A 19,596-nucleotide genomic window follows, 5' to 3' on the forward strand; every position below is an offset into this window, starting at 1 on the left:
GCGAGGCCTGGTGCTAGCTGCGTCGCGGGCTCGGGGCTCCTGCGAAGAGGGGCGGAAGCCACGGCGGGCTGGGGGGCACGCGGCCAAAGCGGCGGAAAGCAGCAGGGGGCGCGGACGAAGTCGCTGTGGCCAAATGGCGAGATGCCTACGCTTCTCTGCGCCGAAGAGGCGTCCCTGGAGCTGCGGAAACCCAGCGGAGCCCCGCTGAATCGTCTGGCGCCGCGTTTCGCAACCCCGGTCACAAGACTGGACGAAAGGGCCCGAACAAACGTTAACAATGGATTCTCTGTTAAAGGAGAAAGACACGGGACACCGTGGCTCGTCCCTTGCAGAGCTCCCGTCAGCCCGGGGCTGCTTGGGCCCCCTGGCCCAACACGCTGGGGGCGGGGAGCAGTGGGCCAGGTGGTCAGGAGTGGCCATTGATGTTTAGAAATGGGCCCTGGCAGCAAAAGGGTGAGAACCAGTGGTTTAGCACGCAGCAGAGTGGCGGAAAGGGAATTTGCAGAGCAAATACCTGAGGCCTTACCAAGAAATAACACGCTCCTTAGGTTTGCCAGCAGCCCCAGGTCTGTGCAACAAGCATTAAGCCCAGCAGGCTGCAGCAGTCTCAGACAAGGGAAACCCACCCATGGCGGAGTCTTGTCCTTGCTCTAACGTATCTCCCCTCCATCCCCCATGTGGGGCCACTCCATGCCCCTGAGCTGGGATGGAGTGAAACGGATTGGCTGAGATGGATGCCGTGCACCACGGACAGGTTCCCAACTCCTAATGTGCCCAAAGGGGCCTTTCCCTATCCAGGTACCCCACAGTTAGCAATGGGGGGCCTGTTCCCCAGCATCTGCTGGGCTGGAGATTAGAGCCCCCCAGGCTAAACAGGCATCTGCAGCACTACGGTTAATGCTGCGCGTGATGCTTGAGGAGGCTCTGATACCGCCAGCGGCCATCAGATGGTGACAGCACCTTGTTCCTCTGTTAATGGATAATGCATGGAGTAGTTTTAATGAGTACATATGCTCATCCTTCTTCTCATCCTTCCTCTCTCCATCCTCTCCCCTCTTTTATTAGTTTTAAGCACAACTTGCCTGTGTTCACACAGCAAACAGTGGCAGGCCCAGAAGCCTGGCTGCCTGCTAGGTTCAACCCCTCAGTAAAGGGCTTAGGATACCCTCAGCTTTTGTCCCCCTGCCTCATGCCCTACAGCATGAACAACATGTGCCCCCAGAGGCCGGGGGGGGGCACGGCAACTGCCTGTTGGTGGCGGAGGCAGGGGCAGCAGGGAGCTCCCACAGGTGGCCATGGCGCTGTCGGCGGTGGGGAGGGTGGCAAGCGTTGATCAGTCAGCAACCACCCACAGACGCCACCAGTAGCATCAGCCGTGGTCAGCAGCGATCGGGGACTGCTTGCAGATGCCGCCGACACCGGCGAGGAGGGGGTGGCAAGTGGCGACCGCCCGCAGGCACCACCAGCAGCATCGGTGACACTTTTTGCAGGGGGTGCACCGCCAGTCTTGGGGTGCATGTGCACCCAGGTGCAGCCCTTATGCATCGCCAATGCCCTACAGCAATAGAAGTGATTGCAGCTCATTTTGAATGTTGTAGCTACTAGGGTTGCCAGCTCTGTTTGAATCTATTCTGGGAGGTTTCATCACATGGCATAATGACATTAAGGTATCCACATGTTTGCATATATCAATTACAGATTATGGTGCATAGACTTTACGTCAGGAAAACAAATGCATATTACTATTACATTTTAAAAACCTACGGGACTACTGCATAAATCTGATTCAACATTTAATTTTTTTTTTAATCTCCCGAGTGACTCTCAGCAGTCTCCTGATGGTTTATATCTAATTCCTGGAGACTCCAGGGCAATCCAGGAGGGCTGGCAACCCTGATAGCCATTCATGCAAATGAGAGACAGCACATTGAAAGTTGAGAGCCTCGTGTGCTCTGGTGCTTGGAGATGATCAGATGGGCCCTCTAGTGTCTGTCATGCTAAGGAAGCCCCTGTATGGGACTAAGCACTGCTGAGATGTGCACACTTTATCTAGAAGAAAGATTCCTGCCTAGGCAGAACAAACCACTCCTTTCCCAACAGTCCCCATGTCCCTTCACCCCCCAGCCCCTCCAGCCCTTTCTCCTGCATCAAGTGCTGCCCTTTGCTAGATCCCAACTGGCTGCAAACAGGGACAAGGGATGGTTCCATGGCGGTTGGACAACAGCAGCTGCAGCCCAAGGAGTAGAGGCAAGAAGCCGATGGGGGTATAATAAAACCCGGAGAGTAGAGAAATGTACCCCTCATGTTGCCCCAGGGGAGGGACAATGAGGACGGATGTAGCCATGAATGCAGAGGTGGCCGTGGGGAGCAAAAGTGCCCTGGGCTAAAGGAAATGGCTGTGGGTAGGAGTGAGAGAGAGTCCTGTCTTTCCCACAGGGATATACCTCTGCTGGAGAGGACACAGAGATGTTGCAAAGGAGGATGGATAATAGAAAAGCGCCCCGTGAACAGTCCTGCACCTATGTCCTATTGGTGCTTTTCACACTAGCCATACCAGCTACAGAGTGCACCGGTTTGGAAATCAGTGGGATGGAGGAGACAAGAGAAAGAACAGCCTGGAGGATAGGCATAGATGCAAGCAGAGAACCAGCCCTCCAGGACACACAGAAAGCAACCTCATCAGCCAGACCATGCAAGACAATGCAACTTCCATGCAGACTTGAGACCTGGCTCAGGAAATTCCCCAGAACTATTCATAGTTTCACAGAGTTCATGGTGAGAAGGTGTCATGAAATCATGTAGTGTGACTTTCTGCCTATGAGAAGCCATCGAGTCTCACTAAGTTACCCCTGTAACAGAGCCTGGTAGCTTGCATTCAACTCACGCACCTCTTCCACCAGGGTGCCGAGTCCTGATGGAAGACATGAAGAGATAGAGAATGGACCACTTCCCCTGGCAGTGTGAATCCCCTGCTCTGGTCAAAAAAGTCACCATGTTTCTATTTTGAGAATGCCAGGCTTCATCTTTCAGTTATTGCTTCGTGCCAGGGCTTTCTCAGATAACTTAAAAGAGTACCTGGCCTTTTCTCCCCATGCAGAGCAACTTCCACAATGCAATGAAGTCCCCTTTTGGTCAGGATCCTCTCAAACTGTTCAATATCCTTTGATAAAAAAAGGGGAAACTGGAGCCACACACACGGATCTGTCTCACCTGTGCCACATGAAGAGGTAACATCACTTCTCTACACTCCTGTTTATATAACCCAGGCTCACATTAACCCTTCCTGGCATCATATTCACCCTGGATGCTCATTTTCAGTTGATAGTCCCTAAATTGTCTTTACAGAATCACAACTTGCTGGGATACAATCCCCATTCTGTAAATATGGCCTGTCTTCCTTATTCCTAGGTGTGTCATTCTGGCTGTATGCCAGTGGATTTTGTTCCAGTGGGCCCAAGATTCCCAACTCTGTGTGTAACGGCCTGTCCTCCTTGTCACCTACCAACATGCCAATTTATGTGTCATTTGCAAATTGTTCGAGGTCACTGATGAGCAAGTTGACTGGGACAAGGGAGACAGTGTTGGCCAGTGCATACATAGCTAAAAGCCTTAAGTTGGGCAGCTAAGAACAGAGGGAGGCAGTTAGCCATATTAGTTGGAAGTCAGGCAGAAGGCAGGGCAGAGTTTTACCTTCTGGGCTGATTCAGAGGTACATAAGCTTTTGTACCGACCAAGTGATCTGTTGCTTATAGAAACTTATGTACCTCTGAATTAGTCAGTCGATAGGGTGCAACGCTGCTCTACCTTGGGCAACTAAATAAAAGTTGCCTGATACTCATTCAGCTGAACTGAAAATTCATAGCTCCCCTTGAAATTAATGGGAGCTCACTGCTTCTGGAAGTCATGTGTACCAGGTCTCAGTGTGGGTGTGGCCAGTTCTCGTGGCTTTTCTGTCGAGTCTCAGACTATTGTGCTTTCTTCAGAGCTAAAATCAAATGGTTCAAGACCCATTTCAAACTCTCCTGAGAGAGAAATCCTAGCCCCATTGTGGCAATGGGAGTTCTGGGATTGATTATAACTGCTCTAAACCGTCAGCATGGCATTATCCCCACTTGCATATCTGAGAAGCTGTTACCCCAGGGGCGGGCAATTATTGCAAACGGAGGGCCACTTACTGAGTTTTGGCAAGCCATCAAGGGCCACATGACAGGCAGCCAAGGGCAGATAAATATTAATTTTCTGACTTTTTTAGGCGCCCTGCAGACCGAATAGACTAGTCTGGCGGTCTGTATCTGGCCCACGGGCCACATTTTGCCCACCCCTGTGTTACCCAGTGCCCAGGGCAGCTGTAAGGACATGGTAGCTGGACTCTGCAATAGTGCTGTGCTGCTGTGTTACACCCTACGCAGCCTTGCTACCTCATTCCCCAACAAACAGCATTTTCCATCTCCCTAACTGCATTCCTGGCCTCCAGGTTGGTACCCACATCCAGCTGCCCAATGAAATTGCTCCAGCATTATGACATCCTATTGCATCACTGCATTCTCTCCCATCCCATCCTCACAATCTTGGTTGGCATTACAGAGTCTTCTGGGTTGCCATGAGGACGGCACCAAACAAGTTCGTACCCTCGCACGCGGCCCACGCATTCCATACCGGACGCATGCTCGGGTGGGGTCCAGCGGAGCTGCGGTCTCCCGGAAAGGCTGAAATCATCACAACTCTAACTTTTTCTCTGACTTACTCCCTCATCATGGCAGGTACGGGATAAGGATTTTCCCAGTGCTTCAGTTTGGGTCCCACCATCCAAAGATGAAGGAGATTTTTTGTCTTGCCTGAAGGGGAACGGGGTCCATGTATTTCTCATGCACCATCCTTCCTCCTCATCCTCTCTGGAGAGCTGGGACAGGCTGGGGAAGATAGAGCATTGGGGCCAACAGTGTGGGAAATTTGAACAAGTGAGAGTCATAGAGAAAAGTGAAAAAGCTGGGAATGGATCGTCAACATTATGGAATATAAAGTCAGATGGCTACTCAGCCACAACATGAAATGGCAAGAGGGGTATGAAGGAGTGATGTGAGATGTGTAGAAGGTAGACAGTGCCAGGGACAAGGAGTGGGTCTTGGGTTTAAGAGATGCCAACAATTTGGACAGCACTCAAAAATAACCATCTCTTAAAGACTCAAGTCTCTGTGGCAGTGATTTTACAATCTCAGTTCCTTATTGATAAGTGCTTTTCTATCCCATATTGTCAGTGAGAGACCTTCACAGACCCTGACAGGGTTTTTACAGGGACAATGACTTTGATTTGGTGATTTGCCGGGGATCAGGGCAGGGGGTGTGGAATCTGTCCCTGGTATAAACATCTTGAAACAAAATCCTTTTCTGACAGCGGGGTGATTGTGATCGCTGGCTGGGAGCCAAATTCTGACTACTCCTGTAAGTTTGGTGTTGTTAGGAGAGAGAAGGAGATGTCCCAGGATGTTCTGGTGAGAGGACCAAACAAGCTGGCCATTTTGAGGACTGAGAAGCCATACATTTATGGTATGCCAATGCTGGGTGTCCAGTTCTCCAGGCAGAGGCTGAACTGGTTTTCCAGGACTGACAGTTAGTAAGAGAGCCTGGAAGAGATTAGGACTTAACAGTCTTGTCTTTCTGTTTTTCTCTGCAGGAAATTTCCAATATTCTCTACCAGTTGGTGCTGCCAACCTTCAACAACCGATCTTCTCTGCAGTGGCTGACAGCCCTTTGATCAGAGGAGGCCTTCAGACTTTCTCTGGATCCTCCCTACCAACCTTAGGCTCAGCTTGGCTCATGCCTTCAGGCTCAACCCTACCTGTTCAGTCTAATGCAGGAAACACCAATGGTTTCACCTATCAGCTGCCTGAAACAGCTCTATGGCCAGGACTATATGGGACTGCTGGACAGACGCAGATCCCCAGATCAGCTGCTTCTTACCCCACTGTCTATGAATGGGGAGTACAGGGCAACCCCTACAGGGCTGCAAAGGTCTCTGCACCTTGCTCTGTGGCGTCACTAGTCCAGGACATGTCAAATCCTGCTCTCGATCAGCTGAGCAACACCAGCTCCTTGGAGCACCTTTATGGGCAGATTCAGCTGCCTGCAAATGCCCGTCTTGTGCAGATACAGCCACAGGCGACACCACTGCAGGTTCTTCAAAGCCAAGGGCATGGCCAACAAGTCCCTGTGCAGGACTGGAGAAGCATCTACCTTTATAACTGTGATGCAAGGGGCCAGGTGGCACCAGGAGAGATGTACTCTACTGTGTCCAGCAGCAGGGTCATTACAGTGCCAGCCAAGTCCCAGAATGAAATGGTTTTGGTCCTGAAACCCATCCAGCCCATGAGCACCCAGGCAGCCCCAGCTGACAGTTTGTACCATCCAGTCTCAGCACGGTCGGCAAATCTCCAGGACACCAAACCAGAGTGCAAAGGCAAGGGGGAATATTCAGATGCTGAGTGTGTCCTGATCCCTGCTTTGGGTATAGGCTTAGTGCCAATAATTTGCCATAGGGTCCATCTGCACCATGTCCTCACCACTTAGCACTCCCCACCCACTCACTCCCACACACCCAGCCCAGAAGTGCAGTGGGTTGGTGAGGCTGAAGAAAGCAGATGTTCCCATAGTATCCAAGCACAGAGGGTAGGTTTCAGGGTTTCAACCACAGTATAAGAAAGGACTATTTGCTTGGTGGAACTCATTTATACAATGAGTCAGGTAGGGTCTCATCCAACACTCTTTGAAGTCAGTGGAAGTTGTTGCATTAGGCCAGTTATGAACCTTTGGAGATAACGCTCATGTTCCCAGAAGAAGTGCTCAGGGAGGACTTTCAGTGCAGCTCCCTGTCTGGCAATCCACATCCTGGGGTAATGTCCCTAGTGTTTCACCCAATCTCTCAAGCCTTGGTTGCTCTGACTATTGTCTTGCGGCTCTAGCAGTTACCTCAAGGCTGGACCCAGGAACTCATGAACTTAAAGGGAGTTTTCTTTTGACCTCAGAAATTTTGGGACCAGGTCCATGAGGGCTTAAAAGTGTAGGCCAAGGATGCCCTCCCACAGGGCTGGAGACTGTGTTCCCTTGGATGAGTTATTTGCTTGGTTTAAAATAGTTAAGGATAACTGAGGTTGTGAATAATTTGGCTGGATGATGTGTCTGGAGTGAGGCTGTTTAGAACCTGGTAGTGGGGTCAGGTTTCTAAACTAGACCCTTGTTTAGCTCTGTCTACACTGGGTTTGAATTGACACCCAAATGTTTCTGAGTCCAGACAGGGCATAGAATGAGTTTAGAATGGCAGGAAAGAGCAGGCAGGGGAGTTTTTCTCAATAAAATGCAACTACAAGTCGTAGCTTCACCATTGTTGTAAATCACAGTTAGACACAGGGACAGAAAACCTATCCTTCTTCTCCCATGGATCTTTCCTGATAGGGCTAAAGGCAAATCTCTATTTGCCATGAGCAGCACCATACCTAGAAGACATATTTTCAGAGACTCTGAATACATCTGTCAGAGGGCACCAGCCAGCTAATTCTAACCCTATCACAAAGCAAGCATAACCCCATCAAATGGTGGCAACTGAAACCTTGCTATTGTACTTTCAGAACTGAGCATGAAGGCTGCACATGTGGTAACAGCAGAGATGCTAACCCCTCCATTGAATTCATTCCTCCAGCAGGAACAGTTTAATTCCTGGCTCTCTCCAGTGACCAATGTCCTGTCCTAAGAGTCTGCCTCTGAAACAAAGCACATGCACACAACCAATGACATGACACCTGTGACTGACTTAACCCAGACTTAAAGGGTTCAATGCTGCCCAGGCCTCCAGCTGCCTCAGTGGGGCACCTCAGCGTGCTGGGTAGGGTTTCTGGTTCACAACATCACTCTTTTTCCTTGATTTCTCTCTTGCAGTGCTGGACACCCCACCAGAAACATGGCTTGAGCCCAAGACTCTTCCCTTACAACAGATTCCAGACCAGCAAGACGATGGAGTGGAGAAGGTCAGCACAGAGATTCCTGCTGAGATCCTGGATGAGTTTCTGCTGCCTCCAGAATCCCAGGAGACACCTCTATTCCCTTTAGAAATCCCTGACATTAATGAACTGTTGGCCTGGTTTGACCCTGTTGAGTCAACGAGCAAGGACCCTCACACAGAGGGGCTTGCTGGTGCTAGGGAGGTGATGCCAAGTGATTCCTTCAACAAGATGCCTGCAAGGAAATGTGTTTCCATGTGCCATGTTGAGGGAAAGGATCCCTTGGCTGCCCTCTTATCTGCCCCTGCAGTGGAGCCTCTGGATGGAGCCCCTCTGCCTACACCTGGGAAGTGGAGCACCCCAGAGAATGCTGCAAAGCTGGTGCAGACCTCAGGTCCTTTTGCGATTACCCCATTGGTGGGGTCTGGCCTCATGATTGGCAGTAGTGGACCCAGACTGTCAGACCCAAAGATGCCAGGAAGAAGGAAATCAAAGCTACCAGCAGCTACCCCACCTGTTCCTCCTTCACAGGCTCTCAAGCGCAGTGGCTCTCATGGAAAGGGACTCAGCATTGACAAGGGCGTTGCTCCAAAGAAGAGGAAGGTGGAAGTGGCAGCAGGGTGTGAGTTCTCCCAATATCTGTGCCAGGGGGATAGGGAGAACTGTAACCCAGGAGCAAGCACTAGTGGCACTGCAGGTGAAGCCATGCCAGGCCAGTCCTCAGGGGACAGCCTCCTCCTGACTCCATGCAGTGTTATGGAACAGACAGTGGCTGACATCCAGAAGTCATCCATGACAGAGCCAATGGGCCCAGCAGAAGCTGTGACACCTGACAAGGGGCAGCATCAAAAACTGGGCGCCCACGGGAATGACAAAGGGAAAGGGGCAGTACCAGGCAAGGGAAAATTCAAGACGCCTGGAGGTCGAGGTGGGAAGAAAATCCCCCAGCAGGAGGCACAGCCTTCAAAAGTACCTCGGAGCCACCTGGAGATGCAGATGCTGGAGTCCATCCAGGTGTTTCACCCTCTGGGCAAGAAACTTCAGCCAGCCACCCCAGCTCCAAAGCCCCCTGCGCCACCCCCGAGCAAGGCTCCAGCAAGGACCCCCACTGTGTCGCCACAAATCATCCTGGGGCTTAAGAGGCGCCTGGAAGCCCTGGCCAACCAAAAGGCAAAGATTCATCGACCAGCCCCTGGGGGGAGGAAGGATGGACAGATGGACACCCCTCAAAAGGATGGACAGATGGACAACCCTAGGAAGGAGGGACAGGCAGACACTGCTAGGAAGGACAGACAGATGGACACCCCAAGGAAGGAGGGGCAAGTCTTTGCTCCTAAAAGACTCTTCCAAATCCCAGGAAACCCAGGAGATGGAGCTGTGCCACCGAGCAGCAGCTCCACTGCTCCCGTGCAGCAGCGCCTGCCCCCTCCTCCTCACAGCTCCACGTCACCCTGGCATCCCTCCCCTTCCCACTCTCCCGTGGTGGCCAGGAACAACCCCCTCCAGGAGCTGGAGGTGTCCCTGCCCATCACGCCGGAGCAAAGGCCCGAGAGAGAGGCAATGAAGAGGAAAGCGCAGAAAGAGAGGGAGCTGGCAGCACAGTACATGAAGATTGGGAGGCGACAGTTCTTGGTGGAGAGGGAGAGAGACTGGGCACTGGAGGCTGAATGGGGCTACCTGTCCCTTATTCATAGATAGCTAGCTCTGAGATTACCCCTGTCCCCACCCATGCCCCGCCATCTCTCCCACCGAGAGCCCTACGGAGTCACTACCCAGTCATCTTGTTGGACTGCAATTCTTTGTAGGGAGAGAGAAGTTCAATGCCAAAATTAGCCACTGCTCTGTTCTGTGAATGGAGGGCGGCTCCCTGTTGTATGTATTCCCATTCAGGTGTGTACAGTCCTATTCCCATGTATATAGTGCTGTTCTGCTATTCTGTTCTGAGGTATGAAGTTCGATTTTCCATTTGATTTTTAATTAAAGTTCCAGCTTGTCCTTTACTGATCTTCCACCCACGGCCACGTCAAGATCGCGTTTGCAGCAGCCCTGCTTTTAAACAGCAGGCACAGAACTCTGTTCTACATCAGGCAGGTCAAGGAAATCCACTTCTGCTCAGAAAGCCAAAGCAAAGCCCCTCTGCCACTTATATCCTATGGAGCTCCTGACATTAAGGCCACTTGATAGTCCAGGGATCAGGCCAAATTAGGGCTTGGTGGTTCTTATTCCCTTGGCTGACACCAGCACAAGGGAGAGGAGGATCTCACCCAAGACAGAGTCAGATGAAACCTTGCCCCATGGACACCCCTTGATTTAAGCAGGGCAGGGGAGGGCAGGGCAGGATTTGATAGAGACCCCATGAAAACTTGCTCATCAGAATCAAGATTTCAGGAGAAACGAGTTATTTGGATCTCACTGATTTTAGCTTTACACCAGTTATTCTTGATTTATGCTGGCATAAATTGGGTGGTGGTGGGGAGAGAGAGAGGAGGAGAAAGTCCACCAGGCTAGATCAGAAATCAGTCCATTGATGTCACTTGTATAAAAGCAGAGCGAGAGAGGGGCTCTTGCCTTCACTCCTCTCAGGGTGGGATCAGTTGCTTCTCCATTCAGTCCTAGGCCACAGCCCCTTCTGCACTGACCATGCTTATCCAGCAGGTCCTCACAGTTTCTCAATGTACTTTATCAACAGCAGTAGGTGCCATCACCTCAAAGAGCCCTCTGAAAGCAAAGTAACATTTCATCCTCACAGCGGGAGCGAAGTGTAAGAGAAAGGGGTTTTTAGAACAACAGGAAGCCTAAATGTGAGTCTGCTTTGCTTCCAGTCCCTAAGACAGGAGATCCCACCTTTCTTGTGAAGAACAGACTCTCCCAAATCACTGCCCTCCACCTCAGAGCACAGAAGGCGAGGGAGCTTGCAGCTCAGTACAGAGCCCTGGGGAAAGAGGATGGCTAAGGGGCACAGAGATGGACAGCAGCCAAGGAGCTTGCATTAGCATAGTTGCTATACAGGGTTTTGCAGCTGTCCCACCAGTGTCCTCTCACATTGATCCCCTGTCCCTCAAGCATCCCCCGCCTTATACCCAACCATTGTGCTTCCTTCTGCTCCTCGAGTCCAACCCAAGTCCCATCATTCACCCTTCTCCCCATAATTTCTTATGGTTCTCTCTCTGGATCACCCATCTCCCATGGATCCCCGTTTTCCTCCCGGCCCCAGCATCTCCCTTCCACACTCCCCTTCCCCGCACCATTCAGTTTAAATGTCCGTCAAATGGTCCCATGAATTAATTCTTCTCACCCTGTCTCTTCTGGTGTCACGCAGGCAACGGCAGCACTGAGCTTGCTTAGGAAATTCATTCATCAAAGCAAATTTTTTTAAAAGTGCAGGAAATTACAGTAACTGGAAGAGTGAAAGTTGCAGGATACTGTTACTAAGTTTAAGGACAGACCTTGACACGAGATGATAACACTTCTTGGGAGAGAAAGACCCAGGAAAGCACACTTACACAGAGGTGAAAATATCACCCCAAGAAGGTCTAGAGACACACAACCTATTTGCAGTGGTGTCACTGGTCAGCTAGACTCTGCGTCCTGCTTTCTGACTTGATCCTTTCACCAGGGACCTGCCTGCATGTAAGAACTTAATAGCAATTTGGTAGCTCATACAATGAGAAGCAAACAGTGTCTCACTCTCCTGGGCTACCCCAATTCAGGCTTTGGCCCTAGCCTTTAGTTTCCTCTTTCTTGCTCTCTGATGCAAATCTCCCCCCAGGCAAAGCTTGAGTCCAATATTGTTCAATTTTGGTGGATGAGCACTTTGGAAGCCAGCAACGAAAGTATCATAGGGTGAAGAAAACTAAGCCCTTGCTTGGTTCTCTTAGCTGATTTATTCCCAGTATTTATAGCTAAAAAAATAGGCTTTCACAGTCATGAATGTTTAAATAGCACTCTTTGAGACTGCTTTGTGAATGGCTTTGTCATCCGACATTTCTAAGCCTGCGAAATCTTTTATTTTTATGTTGCTACATAGTCATTAAAATTTAACCACCGAATGCTTTCATGCCGTCATCAACATTGGAGCACATTCAGAGGTGAGATGTAAAATGGGGTAAGTCAGACAGTGCAGATCAGATTTTGATCTCCCTCTGTGGTAAGCAAAACCAAGGCTTAGGCCCCTTAGATACACTTACATCCATTTACTGATGTGGAAGTGACCGCATGGGACTCTGTGTTGGAATAATTTACATGTCCAATTGCTGTAGCAATTATGTCTGTTTAGACTTCCTGGGACAGCTATTCATTGTGTCCTGTTGCACATGGAGCTGGATTTTCAAGTGCTCAGCACTCGTGCTCAAGGCCGGATGGTCCAAAGAGCTCAGTCCCCGGGGTGCGCAGAACGAGCTGAACACTTCTGACAATCTGCCCAATTGTTTAGGAACCTCAGTTGCCCACACACAGATGCATAAGAGGTAACTAAATACAGACGGGCAAGCAAGACTGGGTCTAACAGTGAACAATGCGCTGTAGAGGAAAGAGTATAAATTTCATTCAATTTAGGAACAAATCCTCATGATATGGAAACCCAGTTAAGCCAACAAGCTTTATCCATCTACTTTCCCAGAGTTTTTGGCCCTTGAGTTCCCTCTCCATTTGCTAAGACTGGGACTGTCAGGTTCCTGCAGAGCCAGCTGAGCCCAGATCAGCTTCTTACAAGAAACAAGCTCATGAATTATAAACCATCTCAAAAGACATTCACAAAATGGTTGGGTCATCAGACCCATGAGACCTCTGTGATTTATGGGAAGCCGCATGGCAGCCAGCTTCCAGATTCTACCTCCCTATGCAGTGGGAGCCTCTCGATGGGCAAAGAGGCAAGTTTATCTGTTGAGTCCACTTCTTTATCAGGACAAGACTGTGGGTGAGGGATCAATAGGAAACTTTCCTTGGGAATCAGTTTCTCAGCCCCAAGAAATTCTGGTTAAAAAGAAAAAACAGCAGTCCACCCACTGCAAGAATGACCCAGGGGCTACAGTACTCCCTTGAGATGTGGACAGACACAGGACAGACACCTGCTCTTCTTGTCTTAGGACCTGAATCTGATTCTCTCATGTCAACTGCTGGGCTGTGGGCTGCTTTCTCCCTAGACCCTGGAAACCTTGCCCATGAATGCTTTTCAAAATCATTGCTTTTCAATTAGACATTCTTGAGCCAGGGCCCCCAACTTCATGACTCAGGCCCCAAATTTCTTACATCAGGCCCCCAAAACCATGTGGCAAGTCCCAAGCTCCATGAGACTGGGTGAACTGTCAGGGGACTGCTACTTGCATTAGCTTTTCTACCTGTTTCCTTGGCTTTAGAGCTCAGGTTTTCCAGCTTTGCACCACAATCACAAGCACCAGACACTTCCTGCTTTATGAATAAAAGCTGAGATTCTCACCTGCTCATAAAGCTCTGGGATCCAGGCCCTCAAAGGAAACATCATCAGATGTCACAAGACTCCTGGTACAAACCATGCAGGTAGGTGATGCTGCAGCTCTACCCAGTAATGGACCCAATGAAAACCCTGTAGTCAAATACCTCCAATGGCTGGGTATTGGCCATCAAGTCAAGAACTAAATTTAACAGTTCAGGATCAACAAGTCAATCACATTATTGAATGACAATTATTGAATTATTGACTTTTTCAATAACAATTATTGCATTTAATATACAATTATTGAATTATTCAATAACAATTACTGAATTCAATATACATTTTTTTTTAAATGTATATTGCTTCTGAAGGTCTCTTTGGACTACAAAGCTCTCAGAAAAGGAACAATGGTCTTAGGGTTAGATGAATAGCCAGAAACTCAGGAAATTCTGGTTCAGTTCCTGGCGCTGCAACTGATTCACCATGTGACCTTGGTCGAATTACTTCTCCACGCTGTGTTTTACTTCCCTGTCTCATCAAATTAGACTGTAAGCCCTTTGGGACAGAGGCCATGAGTGACTAGTGCCTCCTGAATCTGTGGGGGCACCCGCAGAAGCCATCAACAGCAGTAGCCCTGTCAGGGGGAGCACCAGTCCTACTGACAGCATCAGTGTCGGCCGTTGGGGGGAACCCAGCCCCTTCAGGGGGGCACATGCACCCCCATGCATCCCCTACCAGTCACCTATGACACAGGCTATATCAATACCCCAGGCCCCATCCCAACCAGGACTTCCAGGTACTACTTCAACCCAAATTACAATGACACATTCCTGCGGTTTACATTTACTGATGATTAATACCACTTAAAGAGAGCTAATCCATGAGTAATAATGAATGAGGGCCTTGTTAGATGCTGTGAACTGACCACATGCTGATTGGTGTTAGCAGTAGCTTGGAGTCTGGAGCAGTTACACCTTTAATTTAGAAACCTCCTTGGCTGTTCGCCACCTGCACACCTGTGCTTACCACTAGAGGCCTGGTGAGTGGGGGCAGGAGCAGAAGCTGTAGCCGTTAGTGGCCACGACAGGGCTGGCGAGGCAGGACAAGCTTTACAGAGATGGGCTGGGGAAGTGGGGCAGGAACGTGTCACTGGGAGGCGGAGAGTTAATGGGAGGTGGAAAGGAAATATGGATGGAGGAAGGGTGGCAAAATGAAGCAAGTGAAGTCAGCCACTGTTAAGGATAAAATTAAAACTAGTAAGAAAAAGAATGAAAAAAGAAAACAAGGGAAAATAAATTAAAGGTTTCATGTTTTGATAAATTGGGATTGGAGTGTGAGGGGTGCTGGTTGTGTTTCCAGAGGAGGCTAGGAGCTAGGGGCAGGGAGGAAAGGCACTTTGGGGGGAGCCCCTGCCCCGCCCCTGCCCTGGGATGGAAACCCCAGCACACGAGGACCTGATCAGGCCCCCAATCTTATTCCCCCACACCTAGGGTGCAGGGCTTGCTGGGGATATGTTTCCTCCCCCCGGCTGCTTTGGCCAGGGGCAGCGGCAGGACGGGGGCAGGAAAGCAGAGGCTGGAGTCCCAGCTGTTCCACTGACCTGCACAGGAAGGGAAAGCCTGATCCAGCCCCCTGCCCCCCAGCACCTCCAAGGCTGCCTAGCTGCTGTGGCTCTTCCCTGCTCCCAGAGGCTGGGGAGAAAGCACTGATTGCTCGCTGGGGTAGCCCAGGGGGTGGAAATGCCAATGCCAATGCTACTTGTGGTCTTTACTATGGGGAAACTAACACAATTAGAAAGTGTTGCTGTGGCTTTTCCTGGAGTTTAATATACAGGACAGTGTGATGCAGTCCTCTGGGATAAAGATCAAAAGATACCTTCAAAGGCTTGTTTGCTCTGCTGTGTCTCCCCTGCCAAGCCCTGAGGGAAACAGACACCTGGATCTTCATGGCTGGGATGGCTGGGGGTGTGGGGACTTGAGGGGAGAGCCAAAATGCAATGATTGATCAACTGCTAAGGGCTGGAAAGTCAAATCTCCTTGCCAGGCACGGGTCTGTTCTGATCTGATCTCCCTGAAAAACAAATCAGGCACACAGTTGTCAGCTCATGTCCTCTCCCTTCTCCCCGACCCTACCTAGCTACACATGCTGGCTGGAGGGGAGCGTGTGGGGACCTGTGAGGTACATTTGGGGCCTGAAGCTGGAAGAGAAACTGAGGCACACAATTGTCAGCTCAAGTCCCCTTCCTCCCCAACCCTACCTAGCAAAACATGGTGCAAACTGCAAACAAATCCATGGCATAGACAAGGGGCTGACTACCATTCCCCCTGATGCCTAGGAGTCCTGTGGCCCACTGGCTGCACCTCACCCCAGCCTGACACGGAGCTTGAGAGATGCATTTGCATGGAGGAGTGTTCAGACCCTGCACTGCTGGGGACCTGAGTCAGGTCATCCTCAACACTTAGCAGCCATCTTTTGATGGCACTCCCTCCCTGCCAGGGTGCAGGCATATGGGATGTCAGCGGTGTTCCCTGCCCCCCTGGGAAGGGAAAGCTGCCCCTTTTGGACGTGCCACTCAGAGCCACGCTCCCTGCTTGCTGTGTGGTACCCTGGGGGGTGGAAGCATTGCAGGAGTCATGGTGGCTGCAGTGTGGGGCAGGGTGCACACAGCATGCCCATGGAGTCTCTCTATAGTCCCAGGAACAACCTGGTGGCAATTGCTGGCCAGGGATGGAAGTGGGGAAATGGCGGGCACGTGGGTAGCTCAGGTCAGCTAGAGACTGGGGCCAATGCCTGTTGTCAGAGGGAGGGTGATGGGTCAGCCTCACTGCCTGGGTGCCATAGTGCTCCTCCATGGCAGAAGCTGCCCTCTCTATAGCCATGGCTGCCATGGCCACAGCATTAGCCGCCTTCTCTACAGCTGTGGTTGACCTGTTTGTGGCAGTGGCCGCATCCGCCAGAAAGGACTTCCACGTATCTACACCAGGGTCTGCTTGGTGCACAGACAAGTCTGCAATGTTATCAAGGAGTGGGTCGCAGTGCTCCCTTCTTCACCTTCAACTATGGGACATCCTCAGACTTGGAGTGTCTACTTGAGGCCAGGCAGCACCATCTGTGCTGCTAGATGCAGAGGCTGCTCTTCTCAGCGTGGGATTTCCTGGGGACTGAGACAAGAATACAAAGGAAGAAATAGCCTTGAGCTTGTTTCCAATGGTTCGGCTTGACCCTATGTGCCAGCCCTATGTGCACACAGCCAGTTCAGTCCCACGCAAATGCAGACAGGGGCCCCAACAGCAGTGCATTCACATCTAAACTTCAAAATGCTACAACTTTTAGGATAATAGGAGGGGTCATTTCTGCTTGCCTTAATCTGCCTGGGCACTTTCACAGGGACAGCAAGACCAGAGTTCAATTCCACCATAGTAAGTGTCCTCATGGCTACCTAATCTAAAGGCACCATCTTATAACTGCGTTGCTTTCCTTGAAGTGAAGGCAAAAGTTGCATTTTTACACTAAGGGAACAAAGCTGCCCTGAGAGTACAGCCAGCACCTTTTTCTCACTGGGGCTGTTTGTGAACTCCTCCTCCCACGGCCCCAGACAGTGGCAGACTGGGCTGGGCTCAGCAAAGCCCTGCGCTCTGAGCCAGCAGTCAATCAGCATTAATCAGCATCGCCGGTAATCCCAGCTCCTAGCTAGCCCAGCATGCAAAGGTGCCCATCCCCAAGCTATGGCCCCAAGACACCCCAAGCTAAGACCCCCCCACAAAGGCCCAAGCCCCCTCCAACTCCCATCCATCACCCTCTAAAGCTCCCAAACAATGCACCAGTTCCACCCCAGCCATTCTCTCCCCCATCCAAACCTGACTTACTGGAGAGGTTTTCTGCAGGGTGTTCAATATCTGTGTCATTTGAGCTGCCGCCATCCTGTCCTGGGTCCACCTTCCGGGTCTTCTGAGTTCCCGGTTCAGTGATGGGGCTCAGGAAGATGGTCCCAGGGGACACCGGGTCCTCAGAACTTTCTTGGGGAGCAGCAGGCGGCTGCTGGGAGGAGGCAGCTTCACAGCTTTCCTCCTCTTGCTTGTCACAGCAGACCAGCCCCGCGGCCGTGCGGTGAGGAGCCACAGCACGATCCCACTCAAGGATGTCTGCAAGCTCTTTGTGGAAGGGAATTGGGGACCTGGCTGCCCTGGGCACCCTATTGGTGTTCCTGCTCCTCACATAGAGGGATTTCAGGGACTTTAACTTGGTCCTGACCTGAAGCCAGTCCCGCTGATGTCCCCATGCCACCATCTGTACCGCAATCCTCTCACAAACAGCCTGATTCTGCCGGTTTCTTTTAGTTCCCTTTGCTGTAATTGCAACAGTCCTCATCTCCTCTCCCCATATCGCAATGAGGTCCAGCACCTCACCACAACTCCAATTAGATGTCCGCCTGATGGGGTCTGGGGGGCGCATCCCTCGGCTCATGCTGTCCAAGTGAATTGGAGGTCGATGGAGGAAAAATCTGTGATCGCTAGCTGGCTAGCTCGCATGTGCTCTGCAGGCTGCTTGCAGGGTGTTGCCCTCTTTATGCAGCTCAAAATTGCACCACTCCAGGGCAGGATTATCTCTTGATCCACATAACCCAGCTCCTGTTTCACTATGGTGCAGCCACTCCCCACAGATGTGCCGCTCAGTTGACAGTGTGACTGCGAGCTAGCACTAAGTCGATCAACCTTTGTGCGGCTCACAGCACAACGTGTAACAAGGCTCTGAGTAGCAATTGGCCACAACTCACATTTATACAGTGTCTGCTGAGCTGAAAAATGGCTTTACATTAACCTTTCACAATTGGTGTCACTCTCCTTTCTAGATCTGGCCATGGGAGGGCACCAAACAGCTGTGGGAGAAGAAATTTGGCTTTGGCGAAAGGTCTTGGGAATTTGATTCCTAGAACGTGGTAACCCGGCGATGTTTCTTTTCTGGCCAGAGGAGCAGCAAGTCAGTGGGATGACAATCCTCTTTGCCAGCCTGAGGATTTCTCTGTTTAAAAAGAAGAGCTATCATCATGAAGAAGACTCCAGCAAGAATGACAGTGACAAGGAGACTTCACAACAGTCACTCCCGTGTCCTTCATGCAAAGGTCTCCAAGCACCCTATATACACCAACTCAGTAAGTCCTTTGGCAGCCCTGGTAGATAGATAGGTCAGCATTGCTATCACTTTTTTTAGTGATGAGGTGCTGACCTGGACCTCTTACTTCAATCAGCAGGAGATTGCTCAGCAACTCTGCAGGTCAGGCAGGTAACAGCAAGCCCCAAATGGTTCTAGGTAGTGTCTACTGGCTCCAACGTGAACTAGGGAAAGAACCCAGCAGTCCTTACCCCCTGCCTTAGTCTCCAGTCTTTGGTGCAGGAGGACAGAGCCCACAGTCCTTTCTCATGGGACTCACCCCCACACTTTATACCTTAGCTCCCACAAGTCTTACCAGGCAAGTTGGCTTCTCCTGTCATAGAGCAGTGTAGATGCATTTTTAAGAGGTGGGGCAAAATCTCGAGGCAGCCTCCTACCTAAGTGAGGTCCCTGTGGTGGGAGCTGCCCTCCCACAGGAGTTGTATTCTATGGGGGACCACCCTATACACTAGGTACAGACAGTCAAAAAGCCTGAGATTGAATCGATTCAGTCTTTGCAGGTTAACCTAAACTGCAGAGATTAAATTGAAACAGAAGTGACAGACATTTACCTTTGATTCAGGAAATGCAGCCACATGCCTGCAGTGGCTCAGGCCAGAAGCTGGGGGGCGCTAGAGCACAGCTCTCTGTCTGTGTGTTCACTTCTTTTTCTTGCTGCCCCCCAGGTCTCTGGGATTTGCAGCCCAGAATTACAGCAGTAGGACTCTGTGGGGTGTAACTTCTGCCCCTACCTATAATGAAGAGACATCTGATGGCCCCTGCCAAAGGCAATGTCCCCTCCTGCCCCCTTTATGGCTGAGAGAGAGACCTCAGGCAACTGAGCTGCAAGGAACAGAGCCCACTTATGCAGCACACAGCTCCCCAGACATGCAGAGGGCTGGGGAAAGACAGCTGCATCCCCTCCTCCCTGTGGGGAGCTGTCTGAGCTTGCACCCTGGCCTGAGGGCTGCTGATGTAGATGCAGCCAGCTGACAAGCCTGTGCTGGCTCCTCAAGAAGGAAAGTCGGAGTCACATCTGCAATCCTTCAC

At 50.9% G+C, this 19,596-nt stretch overlaps 2 protein-coding genes across 2 annotated transcripts; one reads left to right on the forward strand and one right to left on the reverse strand.

Annotated features, from left to right (window-relative positions):
- The first annotated feature begins 4,753 nt into the window (after positions 1 to 4,753).
- Positions 4,754 to 9,686, forward strand: CUNH2orf78 (chromosome unknown C2orf78 homolog). The gene is made up of 2 exons (XM_019514304.1): positions 4,754 to 4,760; positions 7,927 to 9,686. The coding sequence occupies exons 1-2, from the start codon at positions 4,754 to 4,756 to the stop codon at positions 9,684 to 9,686; spliced, it is 1,767 nt and encodes a 588-aa protein (XP_019369849.1).
- A 5,262-nt stretch (positions 9,687 to 14,948) lies between these two features.
- On the reverse strand, positions 14,949 to 17,980 carry LOC109295512. The gene is made up of 2 exons (XM_019514385.1): positions 17,265 to 17,980; positions 14,949 to 16,552 (listed from the first exon to the last, which is right to left on the reverse strand). Exons 1-2 carry the CDS (start codon positions 17,860 to 17,862, stop codon positions 16,452 to 16,454), a joined length of 699 nt encoding a protein of 232 aa, XP_019369930.1. The 5' UTR covers positions 17,863 to 17,980; the 3' UTR covers positions 14,949 to 16,451.
- Between the last annotated feature and the right edge of the window lie 1,616 nt (positions 17,981 to 19,596).

This window comes from Gavialis gangeticus, unplaced genomic scaffold (genome assembly GCF_001723915.1).
Source record: "Gavialis gangeticus isolate Ggan-Ray unplaced genomic scaffold, GavGan_comp1, whole genome shotgun sequence".
Taxonomy (NCBI): domain Eukaryota; kingdom Metazoa; phylum Chordata; order Crocodylia; family Gavialidae; genus Gavialis; species Gavialis gangeticus.